Raw genomic sequence first — 13,168 nt, 5'->3', positions numbered from 1 at the left:
CCAGTGCAGAGCATCTGCTGTGGGCTCCTTCTCACAACCATGAGATCATGACCTGAGCCGAAATCAATCAGACGCTTAACCAACTGAGCCACCCAGGTGTCCCTATGATTTTACACTTCAGTATTCTGATCATTCATTTGATTTTCACGCTGCTAGCAGTTGCAGAAAACTTGTAAATATGGGCTTGGCACAGAGATGACTTTGTATTGTCCACCCTCTCCACTGCCTTTCATTCTGGTTCTAACATCTTGGACACATCCTCATGGCAGATGAATTAAGTGGCCTATAGAGAACAAAAAGCCAAATACAATGCTGGGAAAACAGGATTCTGACATTCCAGATGAAGAGACTGATGGTTAAATCTGGCGCTGCAGAGAGCTTTTGCCCAAATCCACGCCTTCCTTGCAGAAAAGACTGCAGGGACTCTATACAAGGGGGAGGCCCATGAGAAGGCCTACTCCCAAATATGTATTCTTTAGGTCTTTGTTCTTTCTTCCCTTCCTCCTCTCCCAATCTTTTGCCCTCAGCACACAGAACAGAGTATCTGTGACTACTCATCCTTAAGAAACAGCACCGTTACTATCAGCCATTTGGGGCTGTGGATAGCTGTCAAACACCTGGAGATTCTTGGATTCTTTTATTCTGTCTCCACCTTTTAAACATGATATTCTTTGCTGTTTACTTAGGATGTCTATACCCTGGTTTGGTTCTCTTCTTCTGGTACAAGGTAGGTGCTCAATAAACATTCGTTACTGAATAAATGCCAGCTACTTACTTTCTTAGTTCCAGTTACTATTATCTCTGGCCTGGATTCCTGCAGACCTCTTTGGTGGTCTTTCTTGACCCTTCTCCAGTCAGTTCACAATGGCAGCAAGAAAGACCTCAAGATGCTAGTCTGATCATTTCATTTCCATGCTTGTGGCATGGAAACTCCTCTGTAGCCCTATGGATAAACTCCTTACTTAGCATAGTAACAAGAGCCCTCCACAATGCCTACCTTCTCTTTGAGCCTTCCTGACCTTTTCACTGTCTGGTCACAGGCCCACAGGCTTCACAACTTACCATCTTCTAGTCTGTGCCAGATATCCCTCCCCAGTTTACATTCCCTTCTCCAGAGTTTGCCAACACTCTGGATTGGGGTGAAGCCCTTCTGGTGTGTTTCCATGGCCCTCTATCCTGTTCCTTTAAGGGTGATCATCAGACCATAATCTTCCTGAGCTGCAATGCAAATCATGTTAATTTCAGCACAATGTCTGGCCAACAGTAAAGGCTCACTGAATGTCTACAGAAAGCAGTGAACGTGTCCTGCAAGTTTGTGCCTGTTTTATAGGACTCTGCTGGCCCTTCTTAAAGGCCTTAGGGAGGCCCTTCCTAAGACACAGCACAAATATGTGACGTGGGTGGCAGGTGAAGAGTCAAGTGAGCAGAAGTTTATTTCTTGCTCTGCCATTAAGTAAAAAAATGCTTTAGAGGAGGACAGGATAATTAAAATTTTAAAAGTCCCCCCAAACTCAGACAAAGAATAACTTATATTTTGCCTAATTTTGTTAATAATTTATCATTGTTTTTATAACACTGTTATTCATATGTATGATTTCCTGATCAAGATCTAACTTGCACAAAATATGAAAATGATAATTTATGTACTTTCACATTACTTCCACATTAAAAACAGAAACTAGGCACTGTAAAGCTTATGCCGTTTATCACGGAATATCGGTAAGTATTTCGTATCTGGAAGGTCTATATTCAAGGGCTCTGTAAGCTATTTACTAAGTTGTATGCTTGGGAAGAAGTTCCCTAGATAGGTGAGTCTATCTCCCATTGTACCTGGCACTTAGTAGGACCTGAATTGTTCCCCCTCACTTGTGGTTTTAAAGAAACCTGAGAATATAGAGGTTCATTAGGACACAATGTTTCCCTCTGCTTTTGAAATAAAAGGGAGGCATTAATTTCTTGATTCCGTTTCACTTGGATAAAACAGCTTCTTTTTAAAAAAATATTTGAGAGAGAAAGTGAGAGAGAGCACGTGTGTGTGGTGGGGAGAAGGAGAAGGAGAAGAGAGTGGGAGAGAGAGAATCTTAAGCAAGCCCACACCCAGCACAGAGCCTGTGGCGGGGCTCCATCTCATGACCCTGACTGAGATCATGACCTGAGAGTAAATCAAGTCAGACGCTTAACTGACTAAGCCAACCAGGTGCCCCAAAACAGCTACCTTTTTTTCTTAGCAATAGATAATTCTTAAGTTATAATAATTAATATTACTTTTAAAGAAATGTAATTTTATATCACTGATATGCAGACCTTTTCTCTTTGGCATCTTTTAAAGAAAATAAATAGATTTTTAAAATATTAAACACATAAAACACAAACCAGCAACTACAAAGTCCCAATGAATCCTGAAAATTTATTACTTGGGAGAATATCAGATATCGATCCTTTGTTTTACAGCTCATGATAATAATCAGAAAATATACATTTTGAAATGAAAGTCGAAAAAAGAATAATTACATATAATACATTACAGATATTTTATTGGTACATAAGCAAAGCAGTACTAAAAGCATATTTATGTGTCCACAGTAGTGAACATGGCAATTTTCTGTTTAAAGCTGCAGCAACTCAAATCCTTGTTGGATCAATAAAGAAAGATTGGAAATATATTTAGGGCTATCACCATGTCTGGCTGTAAACCTATTTTTTAATCTTTCCCTCCCCCCATATATATATGTATATACTTTATTGCCTTTATATTTCTGCTGGTTTAATATAATTAGTATACTAAATAGTTATCTGCATTTATTTGGTTTCTAAAAATATATAAAATGCATTGGAATAGAGCTCCTGCAGCTTTCAAGCAGTCAAGTGTCTGGGCATCGAAAGCTTATTCTGGAAATGTAAAGCAGCAATACTGAATAAATAGTGATTGTTTTGTCTCCTCCACACAGCTGATGGCCTTCACCCAAAACTAAAAATACTGTAGCAAATAGTATAAACATGCAAAAAAATGGACATAATATAAAAGTAATACTTATGAGCTAAATTTTAATACAATAGAGATTAATAAAGACAACTTTAGGTAGAAGAGGGATGGGAACACAGCATTGTTATCTACATATAAATTAAGGCCCAATTTTTCAAAGGCAATGCACACAGGGAAATGCCCATCTGCCCACATCCTTTGCACACCTGAAATCAAGAGTTTTTGCCTTTTCCATATCATTTCCTCAATCCATTATTATAGTTCTAACTTGGAGAGATGTTCACAGAAATGGCTTTAAATGTAGTTTCTTTACTCGAAAGATCATTTTTCTCTTATTCACAAAGAAAATGTCCTTTTAATGCAGATGCAAAATTTATTTATGCTCTGGAAGCAAGTTCTTTGTTTTTCTTAAACACTATTAATAATCACATTTCACACCATAAATTCTGTATTTTTGCTGTTTTAGCTCAAGTTTGTGATTAATTTGAACTATGGGCATTGATGATTACTTCAGGAATGACTGAGGGACTTAAATGGGTAATTCCTATTAATACCAACCGAAGTCCCACATATAAATTCCCTGTGCATCAGGACAAAAATCATGCTAATAAATCAAAACAGCTCATAAAAAAAAAAAAAAAAAAAGCTCAGAGAAAAAAAAACTGAGGAAACCCACTATGGATCATTCTCTGAGGATGCTAGACACAATGCTATTTCAAATCATTCCTTGGTAAGAAAAAAAAAATCCTCTTCTAATGTAGTTAATAGGAAATTATAATGAAACAACTTGCAGAATAATAATAATAATAACAACAACAACAACAGTTAAAAAACCCTTTAATCTAGTTTAGTATTTAGAACCTGAATATTCCCCCAGATGCAAAATTTTATATTTGGTATTTTTATATATCATTGCCTACTGTTCTTGCCCTGTCCCCCCCGGCCCTGAAATGTATCCAAAAGATGTGGCACTTAATCTAACTCTTCTGTGTTCACAATAATAGACTATATTATTTTTAAGATGTTCTGAGGGAAATGAGTTTTCTTTCTTCTATTTTAAAAAGACTTAGAAAATATTTCTTAGAGATGTTCTTTCAGAAGTAATGTAACTGATTAAAAAGTATAGCTGCTCAATATATTTATCAAATTCACATTTGTATGTTCTTCGCCTCTAGGAAACAGTATTTCTATCTGTAATTAGGTCCATAAAGATTATTTGGCATTTGGAAATTCAGAGGAAGTTGTCACAATGCTGCCAGTCTTAAAGTTATTAGATTAATGTTGATAATAATTTACAACAATTAAGTTGGACATTGACTTTGTGTTTTTGATGGCATACCAAGGCATCTTTGCAATTAAAAACTGCAATGTTTAATATATCTTCAGTTTAACATTTTGATTTAAATAGAATGTGATCGATTTATAAAAATGTTTTTCTTTGTGAATAAGATCTTAATTTCTCTGAACAACAATAACAAAATGACTCTTGGTATAGGATGGAACCCTTTAAAAATAAGGCATATATTGGGCATACATAAATCATTACCATCACAAAATCTACAAAGTATCTTGATTATTTTTAATTCTAATTTTTAAATATATATAGATATGAAATAACTATTATAAATTGAGAACAAATCTGTATAAGTTGTGGTTATGTAGGTAAGAATAAATTATTCCTCAAGTTATTTGCAAAATAGTATCATGGCAAGGTCAATTCGATAACTCCAAGAACCCAAAGAAAATACTACCTTTAGTTGAGGTCTGCCATTTAGCTGGACTAGAAAAGGCAACTCTGCATTATTACCTTCAGTTTTCTAGAAGCTTCTATATATTTTCATAGCCATTCTTAAAATTTTTCATTGGAAACCTAAATGCAGCATTCTCAGCATTCACTTAAATAAGTCAAATGTGTTAAAACATCCAAAGTTGCCCTCATGCATAAGATATAACTTACATCTTTTTATTGTTACCATGGCATTAATATACTAATCCACTTTTACTTTGTTGCATGTAAGTAATACAGAGAATATAGTTTCCTCAGAATTAAAAACTACTTTAAATTTCAGGTTAATGTCTTACTTATGTTGTACCAAATTTTGATCAGAGGGAATGTAAAAATGGCAAAATGGTATCTGACCACATCCATCCAGATACTACTTGTGAATCTTAGTTAAGTCCCTACTCATGGGAGAGGTGTCGACTCATTTTTGGTTTTATAAATAAATAAGAAAATTGAGGTACAATTGGGAGACTCATATCCTGTAAAAGCCAAGCTCAAAAACGAAAAAAAAAAAAAAAGAATTTATCTTTATTTCCTTTGTAAAAAATACCTAACTCCAATGTACTTTCTATCTAAGTGATTGGAGAAATAGCAACAATCCATAAAGTACAGAGGAAATTATGTGTAAGTGGTGACTTACCCATGGGTGCTTACACCAACAGACTATACATACCGAAATGGGTTATTTTAAAAATATATCACTTAAAGTAACCTTTCTGAAGCAGATCAACCAGGTATCTCTTATGTATTATGGTGACTCTGAGGATCCATGAGATTAAAACGATTAAGGTAGGGCAGAAACAGAACACATAATTTATTAGGAAACCCCATGCCTGTTTGGACAGATTATCTAACAACTACACTTTTGTTTAAAGTGTCTGAAGTACCGCAAATCTTTTAAACCTACAATTTACCTCGTGAAAATATTGCTCTTCTGGGTATGTGGTCATTCATATGCTGGAAATACTGTAAAGAAAAGATCTGAGTCCAGATGAAAACTAAAACCTGGATTTTTTGTCTAATGAGGCAATGGCTAGGAGAGGTACACAAGCTAAACACAAGTGGGTTCCTCTGGAGTTAGGGCAGACGCTGGAGCTCCCTATGGCACTCGCAGAGCTGTAGGCCAGCAGGTACGGATGGACACTGGTGGCATGCATGCACACAGTCATAGTCACACAATTCAGAATGTAATTCAGTCACAGGATAAGTAGTAACAAAAAATATGAAAACAACAACATTCACCCACTAATCGATTATATGGAATAAATTAAACTAAGTCAGTCACATATTTCTCTTCGCTCTTAAGTCATGGTTTTATTTACGTATACACACAGCAGAATACTTTCCTAACGCTCTCAAAATGCTACAAATAAAAATGAAGGCTTTGCATTACAGCTGCTGGACAAACACGTCAACACTGTCGATGTGTGTGAAAACACAGTTTCTTTGTTCTTTAGCATCAGTGCACAGGGTATGGCTCCGAGTGGTATGCAATTTAGGACAGAAAAAAGAGACGGTGGCTTGTGAAATAGATCCTCTGTTCAGCATTGGCACAAATCAAAGAAGGAATTCTTACTGTCCTTGGTACCTTTATTAGGTCTCTCCCCTAAAGACAGATAATGTTATACATAGATGCCTTCAGGATTGAAACCAGATGAGATAGGATTCTGCAGAATACGAAGATTACTGGGGAGCTGCCGAGATGAACCAGGCCGCTTCAGGGACCCGGACTGGAATGGTGCCTCTACACAGAAAACAAAGAAAACCATTTGGTGTACTCAGCAACCTGAAGTAGTCAGCAACGCAAAAAACTAGAACTTCTCCTGCCCTCAAGAGCCAAAGAGCAAACTGTAGAATTTGCTCCCCATGGGGCCTGGGATAAGAGGAGAAGACTCTTCTTGACCCTCTCTGTTGACACAAATAGTTTTCAGTGATTTCAACACCTTTTAAAAAAGGTGAGCATTCTCTCTTTCTTGGTTGTTCAGATGATACACATCTTTTAAATATCAGCACAAATTAATAAAGACTTTTAGGAGAGGAAGAAGGGGCATAAGGAACAGAAGCTAATAAAACTCAATAGACAATGGATCATACATCCGGAAAACCTAAAAGAAACCTTTAGGTTTCTTAAAGAAGCAGTTAAAACAAATGATGTAAGATCTGGGAATTACATGCCCACCTATGTAAATCAACAACCTAGATATTATTGATTTTTCCCAGAAGCACGAAGTACGTCATTTTTTTTTTTTTTTAAGTGGCCCAGGCTTTGAACAGTAGGCTAGCATTTAACTGAATACAAGTAGTTCCTTCAAAGCTAACCAGTGGGAATAAAGTAAAGAGAGCAGAATTCTCAACACCTTACCCCTTTCTATATCTGCGTGTGAGGCCTCTACTTCAATGGGCTCCGCTGGCAAAACAGTAACTTTTGTCCCCGTCTGTTGGATAAACTGCTGGAGGTTGACTTGCCGTAGCTCTTTAGTCAACTGCTCCAGTTCTTGTTCTTTGTCCTAGATGGAAGTTAAAATTTGTCTTTTTATTTGAAGAGTCACTCTTGGCCCTCTAAAGACATCCCGGTGATAGTCCATCTGCTTTAGGGGCTGGATGTGTGATCGTGCTTTCCCAAGAACACTGTTAGCAAAACCGGTCAATGTTGCCACAGTGGGCTAAAAAGAGGTCATTTCTGCTTTGGGGCACAGGCGAAAAAATAAGCAAATAAAGGACACAGGGTCTTTAGTCTGTCCTCTTTAAGGTGATGCTTTCCTCTGTTAGGAATACACTATGCACCTGATGAAATAAATCTATGTCTGTAAACTTTAATCAGTAAAATACTAGTTTTCGTCCATCCCAATGTTTACGGCAATCTTGCTGTAAGTGTTCACAAATTTCCTTAATGACTTCATAGATGACTGCAAAAATTAATAGTCATTTGGTCCATGAGATTCAGAGAAGTTTTTGTTTTTGGTAAACTGTTTAACTTTTCATGGGATTCATCATTGAGATACATATTAGAGCACGAGGAAAGCAAGATTCCCACAAGATTTTCGATGTGGGGTTCTTAAGTCCTTGGCAAAGACAGGTATGAGAACTGAAGATCCTTAAAGAAAGGAGATCAAGTCTGGACAGCTAGAAAGCTCAAAAAGCACAGAGAGGCATTCCGTGATTTGAATGGATGTTCTTTTTCTCCTTTACTGCACTAGAGGTAAAAGTGGCAAGGCCTCACCTAGGCTGAGTGTGTCTGAAGACTGGTAGGGGTAGGAAGAGATACCAGAAGTGAGTGGTTGTTTTCTCCACTTACTTTGAGTGTAGGGGGCACTGGAGATATGTTAGTTTGATTATGAGATACTTCCCAACGAGAATTACTAGCAATGACTATCATAAATTAGTGTTTCCTGTAAATAATATCAAAGGCAACACAACTTCCAACTGTATCCTTTTTAAGGGTCAGAATGAATCCAAATAGTATAATACTGAAAAATCAGAGGTTAATAACCTTCTACTTTTACGGAATGAGAAATTCTTGATTTTCAAAATTTTGGTGGTAATTTTACCTCTTGACTATTGTTAGTGGCATAGAATAGAAATCATGTAAGTTCTTGAAACCTCAGCTTTCTCTGCTTGTAGAACTGTTCACATTCTAAAGTAGCTCTGCTCAAGCTTCCACATGCACTGGTACTATCTGGAGATACTTTCACAACAGAGATTCTGAATTTTTAACAAGTGTGTCCTGACTACATGCTTTGAAGAGCAAGCCTCTAAGCAGCACTGACCAATACAGCAACTACCAATGAGCACTTGAGATGTGGCCAAATGTAACCAAACCCAGAAATTTAAATTTAATATTTTAAAATTTATTTAATATTAATATTTAGTATATTTATATATATATAAGTATATATAAATATAAATATTATTTATATGCAGTATATTAAATATCCTCTTTGCAATTCCCCTAACATCACCATATTTTCAAGAATGGGTATCTGAGAAATAGAAGTTGAGTGATCAGGATCTAATGGCAAAATATAAATGTTCTTATATGTGAACCAGAGAGGGGAAAATCAGAGAGGAACTTTTGTGCCCCTCTCCTTAGGAAAGTAAGTAATATGGAGAAGAGAAGGGGTCTATTTACATCTTGGGAAAGATGGGGGGAACCACAATGGAGAAGTAATAGATAAGCAGTCAACTAGCCACACAATCCTTGGTAAACCAATCTGCAGTAATCTCTTTTGGCTTTGGTTTCCTTATCTCTACAATGAGAGAAGGTCAGATTCACTATCTCATCATTAGTGTCCATTCCAGCTCTGAGATTCTATTCTCTGTATCCCATTACCTAATGTTACAACTGTCAGAGTAAGAGACCTCTTTCTGTGGAGCAATAATCAGTTGTGGCTTTAGCGTTCCTCTTTGTTTTGGTCTCACATCTTAGCTTTGTCATAAGTCACAGAAATTTTATGAAACTTATACACCAAAGTAGGTTTCTAACTTTTTAATTTTTTTGACAGACAGGATCACAAGCAGGCAGAGAAGCGGGCAGAGAGAGAGGAGGAAGCAGGCTCCCCGCTGAGCAAAGAGCCCGATGCGGGGCTCGATCCCAGGACCCTGGGATCATGACCTAAGCCTAAGGCAGAGGCTTTAACCCACTGAGCCACCCAGGCACCCCAGTTTCTAACTTTAAATGTAAGAGAAAATGGACAATATTCAAGAAAATGCCAAGAATATATTAATTCTTTTAAACAGATGAAACCTTTCTATAGAAATGTTCTTACCTGTAATCGTTTGGTGGCTTGTCCAAGAGATCTTTCTACAGCTTTAATGCCATTTTCTAACCTCAGACTCTGTTGGCCTTGAATGTCAATTTCTCCCTTGACCTTACCAATCTTTCCTTTAACCTCTTCTTCATTGACTTGTGCCTCCTGAACTTCCCGTTGTAATTTTTCTGCTTCAAGACCACTTTCCATAGTCTGGATCTGAGCCAAATAGTCCTTTAATTTGCTCTCACATTCTGTTATTTTCTGTCTTATTTCTTGAAGTTGATCCTTCAGCTGTTTTTCATTTTCCTGTTCAATCTGCAATTCATTTTCCCAAAATTCTTCCTCTTCAATTTCGACATCATTTCTTTTGATCTTTTGCTCCAGGCGGACAATTTCCTCTTCAAGGTTAGAATTATATTTTTGCTCCCAAAATTGTATTTCAATTTCATTTGATTCTAGCTCTTTCTCAATGGATTGAAGCTTCTCTGTCTGCAACCGGATCAGCTTCTTTAATTCATCTGCTGTTGTCTTGCAGTTGTTCAGCACCTTTTGCTTAAATTCAGTTTCTTTACCCTTTCCAAAAATGTCCATTAATCCTTTGGCACCTCCTGTAAATGTTAATGATTTCCTTTTAGGTTCTCTCCTTTTGATTGATTTGTCAATCTGAGGCCTCAGTTTAGCCAGTGGGGGCAAACTCTGCCTATATAAAGTTCTCTCCGGAATTCGAGCCACACTGTCTGAAGTGGGTCGCTCACTAAGAGATGGCCCCGTCCGACGTAAAATTAGCTGTACATCACTAGCATACTGCCCCCATTTGTTTAAGGATATGATAGGATTTTCATGAGGTGCTAAGTGTCTTTCAGTATCTCTCCATTTTTCTATAAGAGTGTACCTTCCTGTTCGACCTAGATAAAAAAAGACAAGAATAAACTGTCAAAGTGGAATATGTGATAGCCAAAATGATGCAACAGAGGACACTATTTGATAACTGTGTCTTCTTGATTAGAAGCCAAGTCCAGTCCATGCTGCCTTTTAAACTTCTCTTGAAGGAAAAAAAAAAAAAAACACACCCTAAAAAACAATCCCCAAAACCAAACCAAAAGCAAAAAAACAAAACAACAACAACAAACTTCTCTTGAAGATATGTTAACAGTATAAAACTATGGCATGTGAATTACATATATCCTTCTGACTTGCTTAGAAATTCAACTTTATACTTTAAACCTCCATGAGACTCTTACATTCTTATCAAATGCCCGATTACCTAAACATTCTTGTTTGGGGCAAGACCTCCAGCTCAAACAAAGGATGACACCAGAATGCCCCACTGGAAGCCATGAGGGCCTGGTCTCAGGAGCTAGGTAGAACTTCAAAACTTAAGTAAATTTCCACTTTGTGAATCCCTCTGGTATTAAAACTCAGGGAGGTTGAAAGCCCCATTTTACTCCTGAAGGGAAGTATGGAGCCAATGGATAACTCAGCTCACAGGGGTCGGTACAGTTCTTTCCTCTGTCTTTGCATGAAGGCTTGGCCAACTCATAGCTCACACAGCTGGTATCTTTCTGAATACCTGTGGTAAATAAAAATCACCTCAGTGAAAATGATCCTTGAAAATAATTTTGTATAAAAATAGGGGCCCAAAGAGAAGTCTTCTACAGTTTTGGTAGTTGTAACTTCAAAGATTCTTGTTTAAAAAAATTAAAAAATGCAAAAATACTAAAAAACAAAAACAATAAAATCACATTTAAGTAGAAGTTATACTAAACCTAACTGGTAATTACAGAAGATCAAGTTTCAGAAGACAGTATGGTATCATTAACTTGAACACTCTTCCTAAATATTTCCATTTAAGGTGGGTGGGTCAGATAGATTACATTTTGTTAAAAGTATCTGCTGGACACCTGAAAGTAATATAATTGTTACTTGTCTATTATATCTCAATAAAAAAGTCTCCATTACTACTTATCATTATTACAAGGAAGAAAATACTGATGCTGTCTTCTTGCAATTACAACACTGGTATATACAGCTATTGATTTATCCTCTTTTTTAATTTCATGAGCTTCTGAACCAATAGTAGTTATTTTCTCAGTTATCAGGTCAATAAATGCAGGTCTAGATACATATATATGTGAATATCTGTGTATGTAATTCAGAAGTAGCACATTAAGAGTGATATTGCTCTACATGAATGCATATGTTCTCATTTACAGAAACTGAATCTTGGGTACAGCTGACAAGTTGCAGCTTGTGAAGCAAACAGATCGGAGTTTTAATCCAGGGTTTTAATTACCTATTGGATAAACAACCCAAGTTCCCTTCTAAAGTGGAGATACCACCAGTATCTCACAGGCTCTGAGAGCAAGAGTCAGGCATCATAAGATCTATCACCATCACCTGACCCATGGTAGGTATTCAATCAATATACAGTGGCCATTATTAATTTAAAGCACTGTTATTCAAGTAACAAAATGGCTGACCAGAAACCTCTCATGACCATAAGCTGACTTAAAAAAAATCCTTAAGAAACTTTTAGCAACTCCCAACAATATAACGCTGGAAAGAACAAAGGCTCTGCAGTTGGAAGGCCTGTGTTCAAGTCTGGTTCTGCCAGCTAAGTAAATGACTTGCGCAACTTATTAAATTTCCTTCGGCTTCCATTTCCTCATCTATAGGGTGAGAATGGTATTTTCTTACTGACAATGTTGTTGCGAGAGTCAAGTGAGATATAAAATATAAAACTATTTTCTAAAATTGAGCACTTCTATACAAATGTTAGTTGTTACTACTGTCAAAATATGTGGGCAAACAAGGGGAATGAAGAAACCCTTAATACGGTAGATTGACTTCTTGGAATAAAAAATATTTCTAGTTGATTTTTCAGGTTAAAAATTACTGTAACTACTCCAAGAAAAAACACATGACAAATCTGCAAGGTTAAAACTGCTCCATGTGTACACACTGCTTCAAAGAACACAGCACTTTGTGTTCTTGGCTTTGCTGCCTATCAACTACTTTTAGAATCTCTTCTCTGGAGCTCTGTGTCCTCATCGGTAATGTGAGGGGTTAGAATAGATCAGCAGAGCCTTCTCTTAATTCTCTACCAGGCCAATGAAGCATCTTGAAAAAGAAAATGGAATCATTACATTAGATAAGTTATATTAACAATTTAAAAACCCCAGTTTAGCCATAATTAAATATGAAGCTGATTTTTCCAATGCTTAATGGTACTGCTGCCCTAGGAGAGTATCTTAGTAGAAGATTATTTAGAATTGCTTCTACTGCCAGTTTTCCCTTTTTGTTAAATAACACATATTTAGTGCAATTAGGCAAAAAGAAAAAAAAATCCTATCCAGCAATATAAAAAAGCTTTTATAAAACATAAATGAATTAATAGCTTTGATTTTATTATAAAAATTAGGTTTTAGATAGGTTATGTAAAAGTTAAATCCCATTATCATTATTTTTAATACTATGCTTGGCAAGGCCCTAAAGATCCTATTTCATTTGGAGAGATTCAAATTCCTCCTGCAAAACTCCTTTTCAATGCATTTTATTAAATGGATACATGTAGTTATACTTGGCACACTATCTGATGGACCCTTAAGAATAACAAAAAGGAGTATCTATCCATACCCACCTATCTACGTA

The 13,168-nt window shown here is 36.5% G+C and overlaps 1 protein-coding gene across 3 annotated transcripts in view; it reads right to left on the bottom strand.

Annotated features, from left to right (window-relative positions):
• Nucleotides 1-3,778: 3,778 nt before the first annotated feature.
• LOC111159967 (Ras association domain family member 8) overlaps nt 3,779-13,168 on the bottom strand; it is a 129,222-nt gene continuing 119,832 nt past the window's right edge. For all 3 annotated transcript variants that reach the window (XM_022522685.1, XM_022522687.1, XM_022522686.1), the window contains 3 exons: nt 9,533-10,422; nt 7,129-7,273; nt 3,779-6,510 (listed from right to left, as the gene is read on the bottom strand). In XM_022522685.1, the coding sequence (XP_022378393.1) occupies nt 6,389-6,510; nt 7,129-7,273; nt 9,533-10,422 (1,157 nt within the window). In that variant the 3' untranslated portion in view covers nt 3,779-6,388. The remainder of the gene's footprint in view (nt 6,511-7,128; nt 7,274-9,532; nt 10,423-13,168) is intronic.

This window comes from Enhydra lutris, unplaced genomic scaffold (assembly GCF_002288905.1).
Source record: "Enhydra lutris kenyoni isolate GAN:26980312 unplaced genomic scaffold, ASM228890v2 scaffoldscaffold72, whole genome shotgun sequence".
NCBI classification, from domain to species: Eukaryota; Metazoa; Chordata; class Mammalia; order Carnivora; family Mustelidae; genus Enhydra; species Enhydra lutris.
The sequence above is the reverse complement of the archived record's forward strand: the minus strand, read 5'-3'. Positions and strand labels throughout refer to the sequence as shown.